Source organism: Lithobates pipiens, unplaced genomic scaffold (assembly GCF_037356315.1).
Source record: "Lithobates pipiens isolate NorthernLeopardFrog02 unplaced genomic scaffold, aLitPip1_a1.2 Scaffold_8, whole genome shotgun sequence".
In the NCBI taxonomy this organism is placed as follows: domain Eukaryota; kingdom Metazoa; phylum Chordata; class Amphibia; order Anura; family Ranidae; genus Lithobates; species Lithobates pipiens.
The window spans coordinates 49,630,861-49,656,413 of NW_027507903.1; the positions used below are offsets into that span (position 1 = coordinate 49,630,861).

The following is a 25,553-nucleotide window of genomic DNA, read 5'->3' on the forward strand; positions in this document are numbered from 1 at the left end:
TCCAATTTCTGTAGCTAACCTAACCCTTGTGAGTAATCATTCAAGCAGCACTAACTGTTTTATCCTATGGATTTCTCCAACAGTCATAACACACCCCCCCCCCCCCAGCCACAATAAGACTTAAAACATGAAACTGTTTCCATTTTACAAGACATCTTTTAATAAAGAACAGTCCAGAAAAACAGACAAGGAGTAGAACTTCAGAAGGATGGATGATCTATTGGTCTTTCAATTCCTTCAGTCTTCTGATGGCGGATTTCACGGTGACGGCCGAGGTGGTGCTGGAAGAACAGAAATAGATTCAGTGATACACAATAACTGCTCAATCTGTGTTCCTCCTTTGTACTTACAAGGAATGCCAAAATGAAAAGAGCAATCTTGCAGGCAGAGGCTAATTACAATTTGCTGCTCAAGTAAATTAGGACACAGTAATTGCTTTTTGAGTACTACCGAGAATTAGGTTTTCTAGAGAAAAAAAAAACAATGTTCAGGAAGAACATCTTTTGTTGTTCAGATGCAAAAAGCAGTCATCTCATCAGAACACAAATCCCCAGCTTTTGTTTATTTGGTCACAGCAGCTATAAATTGTCGTTTTTATACTGATTTTGCACTACTACTAATGCCTGCTAAAATGTGCAGATATTCTGCCAAACTACCTGTAAAATAATCATTGCTTGTAATCCTACACTTTACAAGATGGGGTACACTTCTCATAGCGTGCATGCAGCTTCTTCAAAATGTTTATTATGATACCTTTTGTATTAATGTCCCCTTCCTGCATATTCTACATGAGAAAAAATATAATTCAATATTAACCACAATACATACGTTGCTGTTTGCAAGTGGCGTACCAAGATTATGGCTATAAAAGTGATAACCTCAGGTTTTTCTTTTGTTTTTTACAGTCAGCAGCTGGCTCTCTTTGAAAGTGTTCCTAGCAACTAATAAGTCGCTGGAACACTTTCAGAAGCTGCTCACCGGTATCTCTGGGGCTTACAGTTTCCTCAGAGAAACTATCCAATGGTGCCGCTGGCTGATCACACAGGCAAAGAGAAGGTCTGCTTTGATAGTCTAGGCCAGTGATGGTGAACCTTGGCACCCCAGATGTTTTGGAACTACATTTCCCATTATGCTCATGCACTCTGCAGTGTATTTGAGCATCATGGGAAATGTAGTTCCAAAACATCTGGGGTGCCAAGGTTTGCCATCACTGGTCTAGGCCTTGGAGTATTAGTGACGTCACTCCCAGTCCAGGATGGAAGTAAATTTTTTTTGTTCTTTTGCTTTTGGACCCCCAGATCTCTCAATAAAGATGACCTGTCATCCTTATTTATATTACATTACAAGGGGTGTTTACACTCCTTGTAATAGGAATAAAAGTGATAAAGAAAACTTAAAAAAGGGACCAAAAACAATTTAACACTTAACACACCCCCTTTGTGCTCACGCACAGCAGCATACACAAGTCACAAACACATGTAAAAGGTGTGCACACCCCACAAGTGAGGTATCGCCACAAATATTAAAGCAAGAGCAATAATTCTAGCGCTAGACCTCTGCAACTCTAAACAGGTAACCTGCAAAGGCATTTAAAACATCACCTACGGAGAATTTTAGGTACTGTAGTGTCACCATACCACAAGTGTGCACAATCTTAAAGCATGACCTGCTCGATATCCGTTTACTTGGTGCAACATAATCTAATTTTTCTTGTAAAATAAGTGTATAGTGTGTTTTTAACTCAAATTTATGTATTTTTTCTAAAAAAATATGCATTTGAGAAATGGTTGTGCAAATACCGTGACATTAAACAAACAAAAAAAAAAAATATTCTCCAATATAGATTTTTTTTTTTTTTTAAAAACACTTGTTAAAATCTTCTCATACATAGGATGTGACTTTTTTTTCTCACAAGATCACACCTGACCAGTAATGGTACACAGAAATTTTTTTAGAATTTGTAAGGCCTATTGGGGCCTTCCCCACCCATAATGATGTGAGCTCAGAGAAGTCACCCTACATGCCCCCCACCCACATGACTGACCACCCGAGCTTGGCATCGGGGCCAACAGTCATAGACTCAACCCAAGTTGAGTTCAGCTGGGGCTCACTGAAAGAACCAGCCACCACTGAACCTATGAAGGAACCCAAAGAGAACCAGCCATCACTGAATCCCTGGAAGAACCCCAAGAGAACCAGCCATCAATGAAACCTCAAAGGAACACAAGACTTCTGAAGGAACGAACCCCCTCCCCTCAGTTAAGGCTTGTCCCCACAGCATGAACCAGCTGACAGTGACCACACAGCTGTGCTGGGATGAATATGGGGGTCACTCTGCCCCTGTCAGATATAAGACACACATCATGTGATGTGCCCTTGCCCAGTGACAGGGGGGGGGGTTCTCCAATATAGATATATCTAGAAAATCTCTATGGGGTTATAAGTAAATTTCTAGAAAAAACAAAACACGGATTTAAAACTTGTAAACCAAAAGTGCCAGAAAATACCTCAAATAGTTAAAAAGCCCAACTATAATATACATTTATTCTTAAAAATGCCTCTCCCCGTCCCCCGATTTGGATAAACGTGAAGTGAAGACATATATTAAAGCTGAATACCAGGTATGCTTATTTTGCATAGCTACATTGGCTAAGCTTGAACTAATGCAAGGGTGTCATACTTGGCAAATCCCTGGGTGCCATTCAGTAAAAACTTGTTTGCTCTCACAATGAATGCGAAATGTTCTCATTGTACGAGAGGGGAGGTGGGCAGTGATGTCACAATCTTTATACTTATAAAGCAGCTGCTCCTATATAAATGTCAAAACAGACAGTTTGTTAATTCAGCAGCATTGCTGCTCTCCCTGTTGTCTCTTCCCCCATCAAGCAACGTCTATTGCCGGGGGGATAAAATGCCATTCACCGCTCAAGTAAAAGTTCTTCAAAGCAGCAACTCCCAGGAAAATAGCCACTGCAAATTCGGTTCACCTGTACACAAGGGGAACAGCAAACTGTGCAAAAGGTGCAATTCTATGTATGTCCTGACCCCTGAAAACAATGTGGCACTGAATGTTCAGTATTGCTTCACAATTGCCATTATCTATAAAGCCCCCGAAGTGGAGGGCTGCATGGTATGGTATAATAGGTTAACCTGCTCAATGACGACTGTATGGACAGACCAATGATGCAAATGCTAAAAATCTGGGCTTGACAAAAAATAAATACATAATAAATAAAATATGAACTTATCCTTTAACCAGTTAATGACCGCCCGCCACAGTTGTACTGCGGCAGGTTGGTTCTCCTGCACAAATCAGTCATTGTATGTCAGCACGCTTTCACCAGCTACAAGCTGGAGTGTGCCCGCGGATTCGATGTCTGCCGGCGAACCGTGATCACCTAATACAGAGGCAGAATGGAGATCTTCCTTTGTAAACAAGGCAGATCCCCATTCTGACAGGAGACATGACAGATCTATTGTTCCCAGTGATAGGGAACAGTGATCTCTGTCATCTCCCCTACAGTTAGAACACATCTTAAAAAAAAAAAAAAAAAAAAAAAAGTTCACCCTTGATCACCCCTAGTGTTAACCCCTTCCCTGCCAGCGTCCTATCTTTCATTGATCAGTGCATTTTTATAGCACTGATCGATGCAATAATGTCACAGGTCCCCAAAAAGTGTCGTTTGGGGTCAGGTTTGTCCACCACAATGTCACAGTCCCGGAAAAAGAAAACAAATATCATTTTCAGATTTCAGCTATTACCAGTAGAAAGAATAATATACATAAAAGTCCTTAAATCTATCCCAAGGGTTTGTAGACACGATAACTTTTGTGCAAACCAATCAATATACGCCTATTGCATTTTTTTTTTTAACGAACCATATGGAGAATATATCAGCCTAAAGTGATGGATACTGTTTAACACACCCCAAGGTTAGGAGGGAAGTTTAAAGAAAAAACAAAAAAAGTACATTTAAATGTCATCAGTGCAGCCTTGTCAGTGCAGCCTTGCCCCCAGTGTCCATTGCTTGGACGATTTAAAATTGGCGTTGAGATCGCAGGGAGTAGGCGGAGCCAAGATACACATAGCCAAGTGTACTGGGCTCCGCTCAGTCACGCCCAGTCCCACCCTATGATGGACACATCACAGGTCCAATGGTGGGACTGGGCGTGACTGAGCGGAGCAGAGTACACTTGGCTATGTATCTCATCAGCGATCGCTCTGCTCAGTCAGCAGAGATCGGTGTATAACATGCACCCACAATTTCCCCGATTATAAGGGGGGAAAAAATTGCGTGTTATACGCCGATAAATGTTTTTTTTAGATTTTCTGTGGGGGTATATGTATTATAGCAAAAATAATTGTTTCTTTCAAAATGGCCACCGTTTATAGTGCAAAAAAAAAAAAAAAACCCACACGCAGAGGTGACCAAGTACCACCAAAAGAAAAGCTTTTTTTCCCCACACAAACAGGACAGATTTTGTTTGGGTACAACGTCACATGACCGCACAATTGTCAATTAAACCAACGCAGTGCCGTATCGCAAAAAGTAGCCTGGTTATTTAGGGGGCAAATCCTTTCAGATCCTTAAGTGGTTAAACCAAATCAATTTGGCACAGAAACTAAAATTAAAAGCGAATTATGGATATTTTTTTGGGTGGATCCTGACTTCATTGTCCCAATCTTACCCAAGCCTGGACTGGCTCTGCGACATCGGGCTTCAGCCACTGTCTGCTGAAAATGGGTTACAAGATGCAGAATGATCTGCACTCCTGTGACCTACAGAAGGAGAAGTACAGCAAAAGGGGCTTTGGCTGTACTTTAACCACTTCCTGCCCGAGCTATATTTTGTTATAGGGCCTCACAGCCTCTAGTTCGTGTAAGCCGTCCCTGGACATCCTCCCATTGGCACGCATCAGGAACTGTGCCTTGGACAAAGCGCTTTACAGATCGGGGCGTGAGGAAAGGAAAGCTTGTAACTGCACCAATTACCAACTGTCCTCGGTAGAACTAAAAGGCAAAAAAGTTAGATGCAGACAAGGATTAGAACCCCTGTCAGTTTTTATTGCTGTGTCCCCGATAAGATTTGCCCCCCTTTCTATTTGTCCAGTTTTTACCAAGCGTAAAAGTGAAAAGACATCCAAGTTTTGGGGTGGCACTGGAAGAATAATGGGGGGGGGGGGGGGGGGGGGGATCTTCCTATGGGGTCACAAGTTCTCCCTCACTCTGCAAGGATTTCCCCTCACATCCTGTTTGGCTGTGGGACAGGAAGTGAAGGGGAATCTCCTGAATGGAAAGACAGATGGGAAAAGAAAACCTTACAGGTTATAATTCTCACTTATTCTATCCAAAAATTGGTGGAAAATGTGTCTTTAGCTCTACATGAAGAAGTATCCCCTCCTGTGTACACAGCCCAATGATGATGTATAGGAGGACCCTCATCCACCTCACTGGGGGCCTGTCCTGTGTATACACCCCCCCCCGCAGCCTTTGAATAAAAAGCAGCTGACAGCTACTTCTCCCCCTCTTCCTCCTGCAGCTGTCAGCTGCTTTATTGAAAGGCTATGGGGGGGGGGGGGGGGAAGCAGTGCCCCAATTACACTCGACTGTGCTCTTGTCTCTGCCCCCCCCCCCCGGCTTCATCGTCCTCCCCTCCTAACTTAGGCTTTAAAGCGTAATTTGAGAATTTTTTTTAATCACTTTCTGTCCTAACAGAAAGTAGGTAAATTTCCATATGAACAAACAGAGGAAAAAAAAAAAAAAAAAAGTTTGGCTCAAAAACATCACAACTAATTTTCGATTTGTGTCCATTAACTGGATGATAAACAAACTGTCCAAATGACAGATTTTTGAACAATCTTATATCTAGTATATGGGCACTATAAGAATTTTACACACCCCAGAAGGCAGACCGGCACTTTCATCTCCAACAGAGGTTTACCACAACAAAATCTGAATATGATCAATTAATGCAAAGAGTTTATTTTCTGGGGATCTTATTGTGAAAACCTCAGCTTCCAGGTTTTATTGTCAAGGCTTAATTGAAGAAGCCAATTGGCTAGCATGCACAGCCACACAAGCTTTAATAAATCAACCTCACATTTACATACAGCTATTCTTTTGCAACTTTACAGTACTTACTTGTAGGTCCAGGCTCCTCCGGCTACAATTTTCATGCAAGAACCGCAACGCCAGATTCCTACAGCCTTCCTCTTCATTTTGGTCTAAAGGAGAACATACAGATGAGATCCCACAATACAACACAATGTCCTTTCCACTTAATGAATAGACAAGTCTTTACCTTGCCACAGAAGGAGCAGGTGTACTTGGCGTGTTGGCTGATTTCAATTTTCTTGACCATCTTCCTTAGGGAAGCACCATAACGGGTCCCATATTTACCCACAATGCCGACCTTCTTGGTGCGTTTGGCCTGCAAGAATTTACAGACATGAGATTTACACTACAAATCTCTGTAAAATTTTAAACTGCCTACACAAATCACACTTGACAATGATCAGAGCATGAAAAAAAAACAAAAAAACAATGAGGGATACAACGTCAGAACAGAAATCAGTCACATGACTGGGCCTCCTCCAACCAAGGAGTTCTCTCTGCAGCCTTAAACCCTCAGTGCCCCCTCCCAAATCACTTTCTTTTTGTATCCCCACTTAACTTTTTGCATTATTTTCCACATGAAACACCCAGTGAATCCGGTATTCTGTAGCTACATGCTGGGCCCTATATCACCACCTTTGTTTACATCTGGAGCCCGCCATCAATTCTGGGCTTTGGCATCCAAACCCCTGATGACACTGCTCCTGGGATTCCCCCCAAAGCCTCCTGGGATGTGTTGCCATAGATTTTTCAGAAGGATTACGATTGCGTTAAAGCGATAGCGAATTTTTATTTTTTTTTAACTGCTGATTGGCAGTGATTTTATGACAGAATAGACCCTGTTGGTCTCTTCAGTTATACATTCTTCCACCCTATTGGTCAGCTGTAATGTACACCGAGGAGTGCATGTGCAGAGATGTGACCCCTGTGCATGTGTGGGAGTGAAAGTTTTTAAACTCAAAAGCAAACATGGCAGTTTACCTACTCTTAGAAGCAGTGCCCGCATTAGTTTATTTTTTAGGCTTTCTTCTAACATTTGGTGATCCAGCCAGTAAGTCTGTTTCAAAAGAACAAGCTCACTTCCAGATGTAACAGTGTACAGGAATGGGGCTAACCATTCAACAGTGACAGAGGTGCTGACAATGATCAGCTTTATTTATTCGTATAAAATCTTTATCCAAAAACAAACATTCCTGTAACGATTTTAAAGTATGAGCTGGAGTTTGGCTTCAATTTGTTAGTGTATCTAAATCTGCTAGTACATGCAACACTCCCATTCATCCAGACTGGGAATGCTGCTGTACAAAATGTGCCCCTTGTGCTCCTTCATCCAGAGAGAAGGCACCGTGAGGCTCAATTCACATCTATGCATGTTGCTTTTTGGAGAGTTTCTGTAGTGCTTTTGCTGTACGTGTTTTTTTTTTTACCACGATCTGCATCTTATGCTTTTTTTTCTGCTGGGCAGATTAAAAAACACAAAAACATGGTAAAAACACACTACATGCTTTTCTGCCGCTTCTCCATTGAAATCTATTGAACTAAAAAATAGTGCTGTTTTGCATCTAAAAAAAAAGTCCAAACTTTTCCAAAAAGCAGAGGCACAAAAATGCATTGATGTGAACGTGCTCCAAAAAAAAAAAAAAAAAAAAAAAGAGAAGTCCTCAGTTTCTGCAAAAAGCATGAACAAATACAGGATGTGTGTTATTGGCCAGATCACCAGGGGAGAAAGCAAAGAAAAATAAAAATGAATGCAGGCGCCACAGCTGATTGTGAAGTAGCATCAAATTCTCTTTTTTTGCTTCAAACTGCTTGAAGTCACTCCAGCCCAGCCAAGTGGCCGAAAAAAGGGAAGCCAGAATGAAGAATGACATCCGCTGGGAGCTCAGCAGAATCTCATTCACTCCAATAGTGAAGTGATGTTGACAGTTGAGGCTGTGTTCAATCAGCTCTGCATTACTATTCTTTCCACAGGAGGCGCTATGTGCATAGGAGTGTTCCCTGCAATCCCAGCCAGTCAGATGAGCCTTAAAGGGGTTGTAAACCTTCGTGTTAATGCATAGGATGCCTTAAGGTGAAAACTTCTGGCAGTCAGCGGCCACCCAGCCCTCCCGCTTTACTTACCAGAGCCCCATAATTCTCTTGGCGGAGGTGCACTCTTCCCATGCCTGGGGTCCACGGCTGTTGATAGCATAGATTGATAGCAGTGCAGCCTTTGGCTCTTGCTGCGGTCAATCAAATCACACAGGTGCCTGGGGACGGGGCCAAGTCCAGCATTCGTATCTATGGACGCAAATGCTGGACTCGGGAGTGTGCCCACATGGTAACCCCCCCCCCCCCCCTCGCCCTGCTCTAACTGCGAGAAAAAGCCCCACTCCATTGAAATGAACGGGAAGCGCCTCAAAAGGTTTCTTGAATTAGTCTCACAAAAAAAAAAAAGCAACACAAAAGAGCGCAGCATTTTATGGGCAGTTTTCCAAGCTCCTCGGTGTGAAAAGGGCTTAGTCATGGCTGTGCGAAGCTCATCGCCCAAAACGAAGCTCCTTTTCGGGGGACGCGGTTCAAATGACAAAACTGCTGCCTGTGAAAACAATGGCGCCCGAAGCTGCGTTTTACCATTATAGCGAGTTTTGAGATCGCAGGTGTGACTGGAGCCTTAAAGTAGAACTAAAAGCAAAACAAAGGTTAGATGTAGAGGATTAGAACCCCTGTCAGTTTTCATTGACGTGTCCCCAATAGGGATATTCCCCCCTCTTTGGCCAGTTTTTGCCAAGGGTAAAAATGAAGAGACACGAGTTCTGGAGTGACATTGGAATAATGGGGGAATCTTCCTATGGGGACACCAGTTCTCCCTCTCCCTGCAGGAATTTCCTCTCACTTCCTGTTTGGCTGTGGGACAGGAAGTGAAGGGGAATCTCCTGAATGGGAAGACAAGAGGTGAAAATAAACCTTACAGGAGGTTATACTAGTCACTTGTTCTATCCAGACATTGGTGGAAAATGTGTCTTTAGCTCTACATGAAGAAGTATCCCCTGCTGTGTACACAGCCCAATGATAATGTATAGGAGGATCCTCCTCTGGGGACACACATCCCCCTCACTGGAGGCCTGTCTTATGTACCATACCCAGCCTGTCGTGGTGTGTGTGTGTGTGTGTGTGTGTGTGTGTGTGTGTGTGTACACACACACACACACACACACACACACACACACACACACCAGCCTGACCCCCACAGGGGGAGAGCCGGCCATCCTTCTCTATAGAAGGCCCACCATCACCCAGACACATCCATACCGCCCCAGCCTGGGAGAGCAGAGCCCCCACTGCCAGACACACACCCCGGCTGTACAGCGGGGTCCCCCTCGGGGAAGGATGCCACCAGATTACATGACCCGCCACGGACACACACAATCCTCTCACCATCTTCCTCTAGGACCCGAGCGGAAAGGGAGGAGCCTGCCGCGCCTGCGTCATTTACGCTCCCTCGACGCACCCGGAAGTGACCATAGAGTGTGCCGTAGCAGTCCTTCCGTCGTCTCTGTGGTTTGCGGTCCTCCAGCTGTCCTGGGCTTTGCTCTATAGGTCTGTTTGTCGGTTCTCCCCGGTACCGGAGCCATGGCGTCCTCCAACGCTCTCAGCAAGCAGCCGCCGATCCAGTCCACGGCCGGGGCCGTCCCTGTCCGCAATGAGAAAGGTAAGGAGCCGTGTGTGGTCCGGGGACCCGGGTAGGCCGCAGAGCCCGGTCTGTGATGTTGTGAAGTCTATATGGGGGAGGGGCGCACTGTATACATAGCTATATACCCTTCTGTTACCGATCACAGGATCGCCCGGGGGGAGGGGAGATCTTGAGATTTGTTTTCCTCTAATGGACTCTTCTGTAGATCATGGCTGGACATACACCATACAATCTGATCGTATGAGGACACACACTATCCATGCCACTTGTATCCAATCAGGAAGACCAGTGCATTACATATATGCTGGCAGATCTACAGGAGATTGTACAATAAGATTGTACCATGGTGTATGCTCAGACTAAAGGGTTCCTGCACTCCTAAGGTGCCCATACACCATACAATCTGACCATACACGGTGCAATCTGACCATATTCTCTCCATACAATCAACGTTAAGCCCCATACACACTATCAGATTTGCAGCTGATTTATGTCTTCAGATTTACCAAAGCCATGTAGTGTGAGGGCCTGCCTGATTGCACACAAATTGAAACTCCTAAGGATTGACCTCATATTAATATGGTTTTAGTAAATCTGAAGGAAAAAAATCAGCAGAAAATCTTATAGTATTTATGGGGGGGCTTTAGATTTACCAAAATGGTGTACTAGGAAGACCACCACCACATCTAGCCAATCAGAAAGTCCCATCTCCTACATAGTTGGCGGTAGATCTATAGGAGGTTGTATAGTATATGGCAGGGCTTGACAAATCCCAGGTCACCATGGCGACTGATATATGGCTGAAAATGACTGTGTCCTCCCAGAACCCCGCCCCCTGTGTGCTCTGTGATCACTCACTGACCGTTTGCCATGTGACCAATCACAGCTGATCCCATGTAAACAAATGGCAGTTATCTGCATTTCCTTCCCTCAGAGCTGTCACAGCGCAAGGAAAGGAAAGCTGATAACCGGCGATCCTGTGACAGGCGGCATTGACACTGATAATCAGGGCTGCAGCATTCATGTCACTTAATACAGCCCCATCACTGCAAATCCGTGAAGAAGAAAATGTTTTTTTTTTTCATTTATATATTGCAAAATAAATTAAATACCATCAAAAGAAAGCTCTATTTGTGTGATCAGAATAATAAAAAATGTCATTTGGGTATGGTAGTAGTAGTAGTAGTAGTAGTGGTAGTAGTGGTGGTGGTGGTGTAGTGTTACATGACCACTGTCATTCAAAGTGAGGCAGCGCTGAAAATTGGCCTGGGCAGGAAGGGGGTGAAAAAAAACTGTATTGAAGTGGTTAAAAAGGAAAAAAAAAAACTGGCTCTTAACTTTTTACTTTATTTTAAGCTGGCTCCTAGATTCAAAGTAAATTCTGTCAAGCCCCTGTGTATGGTCAGATCTATGCAATGAAAGGGCCTGCTGGTCTGAATACAAATGGGGTGGATTGCGTAGGTCTGTCCTCATATTACATAGTAATAAAAAAGTTAGTTAGTGACACAAAAATAAATATATAGCTATTATTATTGTTATATAATACTAATAATACATTAGAGCAGCTGTCTCCAACCTTTTTGACGCCAGGGACCAACGGTTTCATGGCAGCCAATTTTCCCAGGGATGGCTCAGGGGATGGGATATTCCGAGTCTGTCCTTAGCCCCCCCCCCCCCCCCATTACAACACAGCCCCCCCCTTTATATCAGTGTCCCTCTACATTCCAGTACCCCTTTATATTACAAGGCAGTCCCCCTTTGTTTTTCCTTTCCCTCAAAGATTTTTTTTTTTTGGTTTTAACATTTTACCTTCTGCTAAATCTTTTTTGTGAATCAGTAATGCTTAGACCTTGAAGAAGGGGACACACCCCGAAAGCTCATCCCTGAAAAATAATATTAGTGCAAATAAAAAAAATATCACGGACTGTACTCAATTTTCTCTGTCACAATTGCACTATTAGGGCGACAATCTCCTCAAGTATAGAGTCCCCTTTTATATTATAGTGCCCATAGCAATCACAGCCTCCTCCGTCACAGTCTATGCCCTCCCCCAATCTCTTCCTTCCCTGGACTTCTACCTTTTGGGCCAGAGGACGAGAGAACACACCGGCACGGGCGCACAGCAGGTGGTAGGAGGCGACCGCATTCTGTAATAGCCCTGTGAGGACCGCTGTCACCGCTCACCTCCCACCGCTGGCCTGGCACAGGTCAGCGGCACAGGTGTTGGGGACTGCTGAATTGGAGGTTTTTAATTTTTCACTTAAAAAAACGGGTAAAAAAAAAACTGAATTTTTTTTTTTAGGAGCCTGTGTCAGTGTCAGACCCCTGTAGGCTCTCAGTACAGCTGTCTGCCTTTACGTCCCCTACGGGCAGGAAGAATCAGTAAACCATAAGAGCGCTCACCAGCGCCCTCACAGTCTATTGAGATCTATAAGCTATCTGCTGCAGTAGGAGATGGTACTTGTAGTTCATTAATTCACAGACCTCTCTGAATGAATGACGTGGTTGTGTGGGTGGAGCTCTGCATGGCTACACTGTTGTCAAATTGTGACAGCGGGTGTAAGGAGAGGATTCCCTGCATGCTGTCAAGGAGAAGGGGGGAGGGGATCGCGGTAGGATGCGAAACATGTCAGATGTTGCATCCTAAATACATGTGTAACATGTTCAAAAAAAGTAAATGTATCCTTTAAGGTTTACTTTTTTTTTTCCTAAACCTCCTTCCCTTAGGCCTGACCTGATGTCAGGTGCATGGACTTGTACAGGCAGATGAGTTATTGAAAACACAGAGGACCCTTTAAAAAAAAAAAAAAAAAAAAAAAACATTTTGTGGATTATACAGGAGGGGGTGATGCCAGTGGGATCTGTTTTGATGCTGTAGAACTTGATGGGCTCAATTATTTAGCCGAAAATGATTTCCGTTTGTGTTGTGTTTGAGGAGTTCTTCCTTTACCGATCATTTTTAGCCAAAATGTAGTTTGAAGTAAAACCTAAACTGTTGTCATATGTGAACATTTGTTCTGTATCTTTCAGGTGAAATCTCGATGGAGAAGGTGAAGGTAAAAAGATATGTCTCCGGTAAAAGACCAGACTATGCACCTATGGAATCCTCTGATGAGGAAGATGAGGAGTTCCAGTTCATAAAGAAAGGGAAGGAACAGGAGGTGGAAGTGGAGGAACAGCCAGAAGAAAGCACCAGCGACCCTCGTCTGCGTCGGTTACAGAACCGCATGAATGAAGATGTAGAAGAGAGGTAATGGATTCATTTAAACATGTAGCTGATAGTTGCACAGCTGTGCTCTTCGGAAGGGTATGTTGCGTGTACCCGGTCCTGATTGTAAACTATTTAAAGTGGTAGTAAACTCTGTTACACCCGCTTGTACCTACAGGTGAACCTGTAGGTACTGTACATATCATGTTTAGGACAGGGGTTGACAAATTTGCTTGGAATCTAGGAGCCAGCTAAAAAAGTTAGGAGCCAGGTCCGTGACGGCGATCTGGACCTGTCCCTGGCCTGACATGGAGACGAGTGAGGGGAAGATAGCCCCCAGCCCCCCACATATGAGATCACCTCTCATTGGACACACCGCTCGAGTGCTAAATGGCCGCTGTGATTGGTCATTTAGCATGATCTGTAATTGGCTGTATCCAAGGGACACGGCCAACACAGAACTTCCCCGATGCTCGCCCATGGCGGCGTGCAGAGGGGAAGTAAACAGGAGGATGTCTAGGGACGCCCTCCCGGCAATTGGTGTCCGTGCTGTAGACATCTTTCATCTATAGCGCGGGCACGAAGTGGTTAACAAAAGAATGTGACTATTATTTCCGACATATTCCCGCTCATTTACTGCCATTTCCCTGCTAAGGGTTCGATCAGGTCCGCCTGAAAAACTGACAGGTGAACCTGATCAGACAGCCCTTGTGAAAGGGGTCAAGCAGGGAGGATTACAAATAATATTTTTTTTTTCCTTAATTAAAATATTTTTTTTTTTACTTTTTACAAAAAAAAAAATTTTTTTTATATATATATATATATATATATATATATATATATATATATATATATATATATATATATATATATATATATATATATTAATAAATTTAATAATATATATATAATATAATGAGAAGCCATTTACCAGCCACCACACTCACCCTTGGGCAAAAGGCGCCAGATGACGCCCGCAATCACTTCCTTCTCTTCACTTTGGGAAGGAAATGGGCGGGCAGTGAAAAACAGGCAGGGGAGCTTCACTCCATTAGGAATTAGCATTATTGGAATAGGGTGTAATTTCTACATCCACCACAAGATGGCGCCAGACTACCCAAAGATTTTAGAAGGCCGCAAAGCCGCGGCCTCAATTACTGGCCGGCGCGGCCCGATGGAATTGCGCGGCGGAGTTCGGGGTCCAAATGGAGACAGGATACCCCAGCAGCGTTGCCCCAGTCGCCAGGACACGAAATCTAGGCGCAAATGCGACCTGGCGACCGGGGTTTGTCGAGCCCTGGTTTAGGAGATATTCAGAGTGCATGCAGCTGATGACATCACCGGCGCATGTGCTCTGAAGGTCTGGCTTACGAGCTATCTGAAAGCCCGTGCCGGAACCGGCAGCTTCCACGTGCATGCGTGGGAGTGACATCATCGCTTCCGGGCCACACGAATCTGGAAGGAAGACCAGGGGAGAATGTCAGCCCTCTCAGCTATGACATCACAGCGCTGGAGGGCTTTGTTCTAAGGTAAGTTTCTCATAATGTGCTAGTATACATTGCATACTACTGCTTTAAAGCTCTGGTGCCCAAACCTTCAGCCAGGTGCAAGCTCTCAGGGTGTGGCCCATGGGGACCCTGCAGACTAATCTGTGTTTCGCTATTGCCCTGTTCAAGCAGTGATTTCTAGTCTCCTCGTGTAAGTTTTTCAGCCTATGATTGTCTCTTAAAGCATGTCCCCAGTCTCCAACAGCTCCTTTAGCATGTTCATAGTCTGACAGTATCCTGCAGCATATCCCCACCCTTGACCATCTCCTGTATTGTGTCTGCAGTCTCTGACCATCTCCTGTATTGTGTCTGCAGTCTCTGACCATCTCCTGTATTGTGTCTGCAGTCTCTGACCATCTCCTGTATTGTGTCTGCAGTCTCTGACCATCTCCTGTATTGTGTCTGCAGTCTCTGACCATCTCCTGTATTGTGGCTGCAGTCTCTGACCATCTCCTGTATTGTGGCTGCAGTCTCTGACCATCTCCTGTATTGTGGCTGCAGTCTCTGACCATCTCCTGTATTGTGGCTGCAGTCTCTGACCATCTTTTATCTTGGCTGCAGTCTCTGACCATCTCTTTTATCTTGGCTGCAGTCTGACCATCTCTTTTATCTTGGCTGCAGTCTCTGACCATCTCTTTTATCTTGGCTGCAGTCTCTGACCATCTCTTTTATCTTGGCTGCAGTCTCTGACCATCTCTTTTTTATCTTGGCTGCAGTCTCTGACCATCTCTTTTTTATCTTGGCTGCAGTCTCTGACCATCTCTTTTTTATCTTGGCTGCAGTCTCTGACCATCTCTTTTTTATCTTGGCTGCAGTCTCTGACCATCTCTTTTTTATCTTGGCTGCAGTCTCTGACCATCTCTTTTTTATCTTGGCTGCAGTCTCTGACCATCTCTTTTTTATCTTGGCTGCAGTCTCTGACCATCTCTTTTTTATCTTGGCTGCAGTCTCTGACCATCTCTTTTATCTTGGCTGCAGTCTCTGACCATCTCTTTTATCTTGGCTGCAGTCTCTGACCATCTCTTTTATCTTGGCTGCAGTCTCTGACCATCTCTTGTATCGTGGCTGCAGTCTCTGACTATATGCTGTTGTATATCTGCTGTCTTGGAAATTGAATAGTCACTGAATTTTATGTGTGGCCCTAGGAAATAGGCTGTGAAGCTGCAAATCTTCACTTCCTGTTTCCCTTACTACAGATGGCGGCACCTGCACCAGAAAGGCGATTGGCGAATCGGCTAGGGGTGCCGACATCATGGTATCCCTGGACAGGTAAATGTCCTTTTTATAATCAAAGTCAACAGCTACAGTATTTGTAGCTGCTGGCTTTTCAAATTTTTTTTTTTCTTTACAGACTCGAACTCCTCTTTTAAGTGCCACATCTCTGCTCCATTGGTTACTGCCCCTTATTTTATGTTAAGGGGCACTCTGATGGGCACAACAAAATGTACCCATCAGCATGCCCCAACATAAAATGTTTCATAATATATGTGCCCATGTTTTCCCCTTATTTTATATTAAGGTGGCACTGTGATAAGGATACCTGATGTAAGGTGGCACTCTGATGGGAACAACAGATGTAAAGGAGCACTTTGGGCACACCTAATGTAAAGGGGAACTCTGATGGGCACACCTAATCATGGCACCTAATGTAAGGGGGCACTCTGGTGGGGAAAAATGATGTGAGGGGGCACACTGGTGGGGAACACCTGATACAAGGGGGTACCCTGACAGTGGCAACTGATTTATGGGGTCACCCAATGTAATGAATTACTGTGGAGGGGGCACCTGATGTAAGGGAGAACACCATTGGGGACATTCATATTTACAGAGTATTACCAGAGTGTGTGGCGGAAACTGTAAGAAAAGCGCCAGAGAGTGCAGCTTGCGCCAAAGGAAGGAAAGTAGACGCGTACAATCTTTCATGGCACAGACTTGTGATTCGGATCTCAGCCGGAAGAAAATTTCCTTGAATTGCTCTAGAATATGTGTTTTCCCCCTTGTAGGTTGGCCAGACACCGAAAGATTGTGGAACCAGAAGTGGTGGGTGAAAGTGAGCCAGAATCTGAACCAGGAGAAGAATGGCGAGTTGAAAGAGGAGAGGACACCAGTGAGGAGGAGGAAGAGGAGGTGGATGATGAGGTAAGTGTGCACTTCTGCTTTTTTACATTACTTACATGATTTGAACTTGTGTAAGGTCAAAGGCCAAATTCTGTTAAGCCAGTTGTTCATCATTGTCTAATTAGAATATCTAGAGCAGTGTGTCTCAACCCTTTTACCTTCGAGCCCCTGACAAAAAGTTTGAGAACTACATCTCATGGAACATTGGTATGATCAGCAAGCTGTTGATAATAACAAATATTTTTAGAAACGGCATTTAAAGAAAAGAATAAATATTAAAACATTACCCTCAATTACTTTCTGAAGATACTAGTTGCCTTGCTGTTGCGCTGAGAGTTTGTAGATTATCACTGTATTTTTCCTTTTAATAATCGGTCTTACTTAGGTCTTACTCCTAAGAAACAAACTGGCAGATTTATCGGCATATGTTAGACTTACCTTTAGTGTATCCGTTTTACTTTGGTAGGGCTATTGAATTGTATGCCCCTTTAGGGATCGATGAGAATGATTGATTGTATTTTCTGTTCAATGCTTAAGAATAGCTTGGCACCATATAAACAAACAATATTGATAGATACTCCTGTAAGTGTTGATGTTGAGATTTTGGATCACCCATCGGCTTATATTTTTTTTTTTGCAGGAAATTGAGCGTCGACGTTGTATGATGCGACTAAAAGCAGAGGAAAGGAAGAATGAGGAAATGGAAGTTTTAGAGGTGGAGGATGAATGGAAATCTGAGGAAGAAATGGTATCTGAATATGAAGAATACACAGACAGTGAAGAAGAGCCAGAACCAAAACTTAAACCAGTATACATTAGAAAGTAAGTGTGTGGGGGGGGGGGGGGGGGGGTACCAATGCATTTTTCATAGTAAAACAAAATGCAATTAAGCAAGTAATAACATCCGAGCACAGATATTCCATAACACCTCATATTATATACCTGGCAACACTGCTATTGCCAAGTATATTCCCAGTGGGTGGCATTATTTACCGAGGCTTTGGCCATCCATGTCCACCCTCAGTTCACTGACCAGGAACATGTATGTGATCCTTCAGTGTTACACGGCTGGAACCCGCTAGAACCCAGGGGAATGATGAGCAATTATTTCTGAGGCAGTACTGGCTGGGATTTCTGTATGGGGAGCGGATTAAGCACTGTGACCTATTAGTTCACAGTGTGGACTTGCTAATAATCGCTGACTGTGCCCCAATACAATTATGATATTACTAGTAACACCCCCATTGCTACACACCTGGTTCCAGCTTTGATCAAGGGCTGCAGTTTCGGGCAGAAGACTGTTGGTGCCATATATCTGCAATTAAGTTTTCACCTACTTTTGAGCATTAGACTGTGGCATTCATCATATGTCATGGCACTGTGACTGTGGACTGTATACCACTCTTTGCTATTTAGCAGTCTGAGGGCCTAATCTGTTATGTCAGTGGGGCTTGTTGTTGTGACATGGTGTTTATAGTGGTTGTAAAGGCAGAACGTTTTTGTCTTTATGTATTCTGTGCATTAAGATAAAAGGCCTTATGTGTGCAGCAGCCCCCCTAATACTTACCTGAGCCCCATCTCTATCAAGTGATGTCCACTAGTCCCTCGCCTGTCCAGGACTCTGACTGAGACACAGCAGCAGTGCCATTGGCTCCTGCTTCTGTCAGTCAAAGTAAGTTAGCCAATCGGGAAGGGGGGGTGCTGAACCACAGCTCTGTGTTTGAATGGACACAGAGCTGCAGCTCTTTTAGGGTGCCCCATAGCAAGTTGCTTGCTGTGGGGGCAGGGGGAGGGGCCAGGAGCACCAAAGAGGGACCTGAGAAGAGGAGGATCTGGGCTGCTATGTGCAAAACTAGAGGTAAGTATAAGACGATTGTTTGTTTATTTTTTTTTAAACAAGACTTTACAATCACTTTAAATACTTCAGCGCTGTTTTGTCATTCAGGTGGCAAACACTACGTAACATTCATAATTTGGGATCCATTCCCACCATCCTCTCACTTCTACTAAACCTTGATCAGAGTCAGCTGGTATGGTGTGTTAGGTGTGGTGTGTGAGCAGCTGCTGCCATTGTCTTGCCTATTTTGGTGAGGTGGAGGTGTGTGAATTTAATGCCATTTTGTCTTTACTTTACAGTTGGTGAATTATATATTTTGAACCTTCTTGTAACGGCCCTTTTAGGTTTATTGCAGCCCAACTATTGAAATGTCCAGATTAGTAGTGACTAGTCATTTTGTAACTTGGTTTATATCAAAGCCCTGTCTGCTAAAAGCTCTATTTGAAAGCAGTAGGGCCACCGTCTCTTATCCAGCTTTTGGTGTTCATTTCAACCTGTGAGCGATGACCCTGCCATGAACATAAGCTTTACCAGCTGTTAAGAAATGCAAGTGGAAAGAATATGTTCTGTCCTCATGCCTGTGTACATGATTTCTTGTGATATTGCAATAGCCTTCTTAAGACATGCATATAAAGTAAAATCGCTTTTAAGTGGGTTATTGTGCACATCTACTTTTCCAGGAAGGATAGAGTAACGGTTCAAGAAAAAGAAGTGGAAGCACAAAAACAGAAGGAGTTGGAGGTTGAAGCTAAGCGGATGGCAGAGGAGAGACGTAAATACACCCTAAAGGTAACTGTGCTGCAGATCTATCTGTCCGCATGCTGCTAAAGTAGAATTCCAGGTATAATATGACTTTAAATAGTTTTCGTGGGCCAAGATGGCCCAAACAAACTACTTCCATTACATATCTATGTGGCCACTGTTTGCACTGTAGTAGCATTAGCAGCAAACCGTATGCGGTGCTGTGTACTGGCAGCATTATGGGCAACTTCCTGCCTGCTGCCAAAACGAAATGGTGCAGAATTGAATGCTTCTCTGCCAATCGCTTTCTCTGGCTGAGGTGGAGAGTCAGGCAAATCACAATTTCCACCTCGGCCAGTCAGATAGCCTTGTGTTTTGTTGATACAAAATACAAGGCTTTTCTGAGCCATGTTCAAGCTGGAATTCTACTTTTAAGGCTGGGGCTACACAAGTGATTTAAGATGAAATCTCTGCTATTCTGAGAGATGTATCCACTTGTTGGCAGTCATGTCCTGTGCAGCACACTGAAATCTATGCAATGGTAACTGTACAAGAAAGGAGCAGTAGCAGAAAGATTCAATCACTTGTGTAGCTAATACTTCTCTGACTTGACAGATTGTGGAGGAGGAGACAAAGAAAGAGATAGAGGAAAACAAGAGAACTCTGGCAGCTCTGGATGCCCTGAATACAGATGATGAGAATGATGAGGAGGAGTATGAAGCCTGGAAGGTTCGGGAACTGAAACGCATTAAACGTGATCGTGAAGAAAGAGAAGCGTATGTTCTCATTTTATTTTTTCAGAAACATTCAACCATTGTGTACTATAAATGTTTAATAATTTGGTGTCTGCAGTATTCATCAGTACGTTTGTATATATTTAGTTGAGACGATCCTGAGTTCATTACAGAACATACTACTATGTTGTTGCTAGTTGTCTATGGAACGCTAGTGTTCTGCTCTAGGAATGTTATTATTTTAACATTTCCTGAGACTGGTAGCTCCTTAATGGTGTGACCATGGGTCCAGATTGAACAGCGGCTCAGACCATGTTCTGCCATTTAGTGATGCTTGGCCTAGATAATGATGTGAAGTGTCGGCTGGTTATGAAAATAAATGTTGATAATGTGACATTCCAGCTTTATCAAACACCAGCTACCATACTGATTCTTAAAGTGAACTTGTGCTTTGCCTTCCATTTGGTCCCCCACCATGACATTCACTCACTCGGAGAAAGCCTTGCAAAGGCTTCCAAGCGGAGGGGAAAGATGGGTAGCAACTTAAAAGAGAAGTATGGTTTCGTGTTTTTTCCAGATTCATACTTACCTAGGTGGATGCAGCATCGGACCAGATCTGCATCTGTTCTCTGCACTGAGAACCGAGCGACCGAACACCGCCAATGGCTCGGTTCTCACAGCTTCCCAGGCAGAGCTGCAGATTGTCAATCAACAGTCTGCAGCTCTCAATGGCTCACTGAGACACTGAAATGGGTATAAGTCCAGGCACCTGGCAGATCCAGACTTTGTAGGCATGATGCGTTGCCTGGACTTATTCCTGTGACGTCAGTGGAGAGCGGACTTCAGACCGCTTTCTACTGAAAACGGGTCACAGGAGTGCAAAATGAATTGCACTCCTCTGACCCATAAGTGAAGTCCAGTTAAACAAGCTCAGGCTGGACTTCTCATTTGAAATGTTCCCCATACCTAGAAGTACAGAATGAAAGTGAATTTTGGTCAGGGGGACTTTGAATAAGGCCAATCACTATATAGAGTAAGCACATAGGATATAAAGCACAGTTTTACTTGTATGAGTTTATACATAATATCCGACATGGTGGGGGGTTGGACTTTAGATGAGAAATGTATACCAAAAAGCAGTCATTGCAAAGAACATTTTACTGTACCTTGTGAGATCATACACAGCATAGTCAATGCCAAAAAGTGCATACAAAAATGCAAGGAATGCTAAAAAAGACACATACATATTGACGCCATGGTACTTTGGCATATCATGGGATGAAGACAAGTCCTACACAACATAGGACACTGGAAGGGCTGGATGGTATTTTATCTAGAAGTACTGGGTATTTTTCTTGACTCCTAACAGCTAGATGGAGCGTCCAATGAGTTAAGAATATCTGTGTGGCTGGTGAAGGCAAGCATTACTTTGAATCTGTTGCTTTGCACTGCATGGGCAGACACAGGTTCGCTTTAAGAAACAAATTTATTTATGTTGATGTTCTAGACCTGGATTTCTAGTATAGTATGTTGCCCACAAAACAATCCCCCATTTTACACTATAAATAGAAATGCTGTAAGTATGATAATTTCTTCTTTATGTTATAGAATAGAGAAGGAGAAGGCAGAAATAGACCGCATGCGTAATATGACCGAAGAGGAACGCCGTGCTGAACTTCGTGCCAATGGCAAGATAATCACCAACAAAGCTCTAAAGGGAAAATACAAATTCCTGCAGAAATACTACCACAGAGGAGCTTTCTTCTTGGTAAGAAATTATATTCTATGGTTAGACTTAGATTTGTACAGAGTTTTTATCTAATCTAAATCCAATTTATTTTAAAGTGGAGTTTTATAGGGTGTTCTGCATAACATTTTTCTGTGTCCGTATATACACGCATACCTCCTGGGTCTGATCCGGCTCGTTAAAAAAAAAAAAATAGAGGTGTCCTTTTTCCGTTTGGATGGACCGGATTGGAGGTAGCCAGGTGTAAATGCAGCAGAGTCGGTTTACTTCAGCTGCCCCATTTCTGTCTGCTCTGCACACACAGAGCTGTTATCTGCTCTGCTCTGATCAGCAGGGGATCAGCTCACAGATTCTCTGCTGATCGAAACGGCAGGCACCTGTGTGAAAGGTGCCTAAAGCTTAAAAGTTGTTTTAGAATTCTTTTGAAAGGAGTAGTGCCAGGGATGTCGTCCACCCACCTACCTTTTTCACCTCAGCCGATCAGGCAAGGCCTCGTATTTGTAGATAAAAAAATACAGGGTGCTCCCTGAATGGTGGGTATAACACATGGCTGACTCAATTTCTTTCCAGCCGCACAGGGGAAGGCGGTGAGACTCGTTACTGCGCGGTATTGCTGGATACACAGCGGCCGGAGCTTTCTGTAACCATGAGTAATTGTTTTGGTCACGCTGGCTCAAACTACATTTTTTTTTATAGGCAAACCACCAAACCTGGAGTTCTAGTTTAAGATCTATGTGTAGTTCAGAGCTGTGGTAGAGGGAGATTCTTGCATTGCTGAAAAGCTAAGAAATGTGCTGTAAATGGGATACATAAGATTAATAATTTCTGCACACACTACAGAGCTGAGAGTGTCATTATGTTATGCTGTTGGAATGTAATTGTTTCTGCTATGGCTGCTTTTAAGCTTTTTATTTGTAACATAGAAACTGGGAAAATTATATTTCTTTTTGCACCACAGGATGAAGATGAAGATGTATATAAGAGAGACTTCAGTGCTCCCACATTGGAAGACCACTTCAATAAAACTATCCTACCCAAAGTCATGCAGGTAACTTCTATACATATTGCACACAAGTACAGTGTTGTGTATGTCCTAGTTTGCTTGTAGACACAAGTTGTTCTGTAACATTTGAGGACAGTGTAGAAAGAATGGGTCCCTGGTTGTTACTGCCTGGTGGGTGGAGTAATCTTCAAGTACAAGACCAGCTGCTCCAAAGTGGGGTAACAGAGTCAACAGTGTAGACTAGAGAACATATGTCAAACACAAAGCCCACTGGCCTTTTTGCACCGATAACTAACTCCATTCAGCCACCTCTGGCTCTCACCTCTTGCCCCTAGCTTTTATCAACAGATCTCTGCATGTACACACAGCAGGGACGGATCTCCAGAATCTGAGAGCAAGCACAATCTCTGCAAGGCAAAGAAGAGCCACCTACACAGGGAGGTACTAGATCCCAATGGGCGAGGACTGTTGGGGGTCCCAGATATACAAGATGGTAGTTGGAGGCTCAATTCTTGGAAATAAGAGTACCGCCCCTCAGGCACGTGGGCCAACACTTCCTTGCTGTTGTGAGCAAAAAGGAGATGAGAGGGGTAGCCCCAGAGATGCCTCGTCACTTCTGAAGGGTGGACTGTGCCAAGTCGGCGTAGAGGCCGAATCGATTACCCTAGAACTGAAGAGAGGCCTAATTCCTGTCTGCTTACAAAAGGCATTTCTTGGAGCGGGAGAAGTGCATTTTGACTAATATGCCCCGTGGTGGGTCCGAGGTCCATTTCCAGGGGGTGGAGTAATCTCTAGGGGCCACTTTTAGTTGTACCAGCAAATCTCCAAAACATTTCAATTTTAAAGGGGTTGTAAAATAATTTTTATTTTATTTTTAATAACAAACAGGTTATACTTGCCTCCACTGTGCAGCTCGTTTTTGCACAGAGTGGTCCCGAACCTGGTCTTCTGGGGTCCCTCAACGGCTGTCTCAGCTCCCTCCCGCAAGGACTCCACAACTTCATGTGAGCTCCCTCACATGACGTGGAGTGCTTGCGGGTGTGCTCCCGTGATACAGCCAATGGCTGCGCTGCTTTCAATCCATCCACTGTAACCAATCAGCGGCCAGGCTGATCAGCGAAGAGGATGTCTGGGACGAGCGTGAGACTTTCGAGGGGTCGGGTAAGTATAACGGGGGGGGGCCAGTATTGTCAGATATTTTTTCACCTTAATGCATAGAATGCATTAAGGTGAAAAACTTTTACCTTTACAACCCCTTTTAAGTGCATTTTTTCCGTACTCCTAAAATACAAAAAAAGCATGATTACATGAAGAAATATATATTAGAGCTAGCTCAATAATTTTGTTGAACTGAACACATTTTAGATGCATTAAATAGTTTCAACTTTGGAAAATGACATCTTTGACTCTCTTGTTCATAATGTGTGTTTGTCTTTTAGGTCAAAAACTTTGGACGATCTGGTAGGACAAAATATACTCACTTGGTGGATCAAGACACAACATCATTTGACTCTGCATGGGGCCAGGAGAGTGCCCAGAACACCAAATTCTTCAAACAGAAGGCAGCTGGTGTAAGGGATGTGTTTGAGAGACCGTCTGTGAAGAAAAGGAAAACTTAGAGGATCAATTTTGTGAACTTGTTATAGTTTTCCTGTATTCCGGGATAAATCCTTTATGTAAATAATTTTTTTTTTTTTCCTTTTTGTATGAAATTTTCAGTTCCCAGGACTTTATTTTGTCTATGAAGATTGTGTAAATATTCACAATGCTCTGTACCTTTTAATCTTAAACATGTTTGGTTCGTTTATGTGTCAAGCCTTGCATAAATTTAATATCAAACATTACAATATGCATTCAGATGTTTTAGATTGTTTGGACCACCTGATCATACACAGTCTTCTCTAGGTGTGGGATGTTTTACAGCTGGGGTAGGACAATTCCATTGTAGGTGAAATATATAGTGGTATTAGTAGTAATGACATAAAGAACCAGTTGTAGAAGATTTACTAAAACTGGTGCACACAGAATTTGCTGCAGCGGTGCATAGTAACCAATCGGCTTCTAAGGCCCGGTTCACACCTATGCGGGTTGCAGTTTGCATACTCCATTTTGCTCAATACACGTTTTTGATCCATTGAAGTCTATGGAACCAAAAATCTGAAAAAAGTCCCTGGCCCTTTCCATAAAATGCAGATGTGAAATATATCCATAGGAAACCATGTTGAATGGACTGTAGTGTGTTTCTGCAAAACTGAAAAAACTCACAAAAAAAATGCATAGGTGTGAACCAGGCTTAACTTCAGCTTGTTCGGTTAAACTTTGACAATAAAACCTTGACACCGATTTACTACTATACACAGCTTCACCAGTTTTAGTAAATCCCCCCCCCCCCACCAGTGATTCAGGCCTTTATCTGGAGTCTGTCATTTTATTTCAGTGTACCGGACCCTTTGCCAACCAGCTATTTGTTGATTTTCAGAACAATGGCTGATGGCTAACGGAGGCTCCTACACAAAAGTGCGACAGGTGCACTTTAAGCTATTCAGGCCAAAGTAAATGGTTCTCTTGATAGCCTCTCTTATGCAGCCTTTCCCAGTTTATTGGAACCTTGAGTGAAAATCCCTATGTAAGCTCTGTGTCCGAGCTTATACAGGCTAAGGACTTCCCCCTGCGGTGACATTGGCCCCCTCAGGTAATGCACTAATAATATGAGAGGAAGGAGAGAGGGATGCACACTCTTCCAGAAGGGCACCAACTAGCGTACAAGCTATTGTGGGGCATGAACCATTCCCCACTATAATGGTGAGGAATGGATATTAGTTTAGCAGGC

General features: G+C 43.6%; 2 protein-coding genes across 2 annotated transcripts; one reads left to right on the plus strand and one right to left on the minus strand.

Moving 5' to 3' along the window:
• Nucleotides 1-136: 136 nt before the first annotated feature.
• On the minus strand, nucleotides 137-9,672 carry RPL37A (ribosomal protein L37a). The gene is made up of 4 exons (XM_077471829.1): nucleotides 9,533-9,672; nucleotides 6,303-6,431; nucleotides 6,143-6,225; nucleotides 137-281 (listed from the first exon to the last, which is right to left on the minus strand). The coding sequence occupies exons 1-4, from the start codon at nucleotides 9,533-9,535 to the stop codon at nucleotides 218-220; spliced, it is 279 nt and encodes a 92-aa protein (XP_077327955.1). The 5' UTR covers nucleotides 9,536-9,672; the 3' UTR covers nucleotides 137-217.
• On the plus strand, nucleotides 9,660-24,570 carry MFAP1 (microfibril associated protein 1). Its single transcript, XM_077471828.1, has 9 exons — nucleotides 9,660-9,806; nucleotides 12,819-13,038; nucleotides 16,547-16,682; nucleotides 17,302-17,483; nucleotides 19,179-19,287; nucleotides 19,855-20,015; nucleotides 21,582-21,741; nucleotides 22,679-22,768; nucleotides 24,163-24,570. The coding sequence occupies exons 1-9, from the start codon at nucleotides 9,728-9,730 to the stop codon at nucleotides 24,340-24,342; spliced, it is 1,317 nt and encodes a 438-aa protein (XP_077327954.1). The 5' UTR covers nucleotides 9,660-9,727; the 3' UTR covers nucleotides 24,343-24,570.
• Nucleotides 24,571-25,553: the final 983 nt, after the last annotated feature.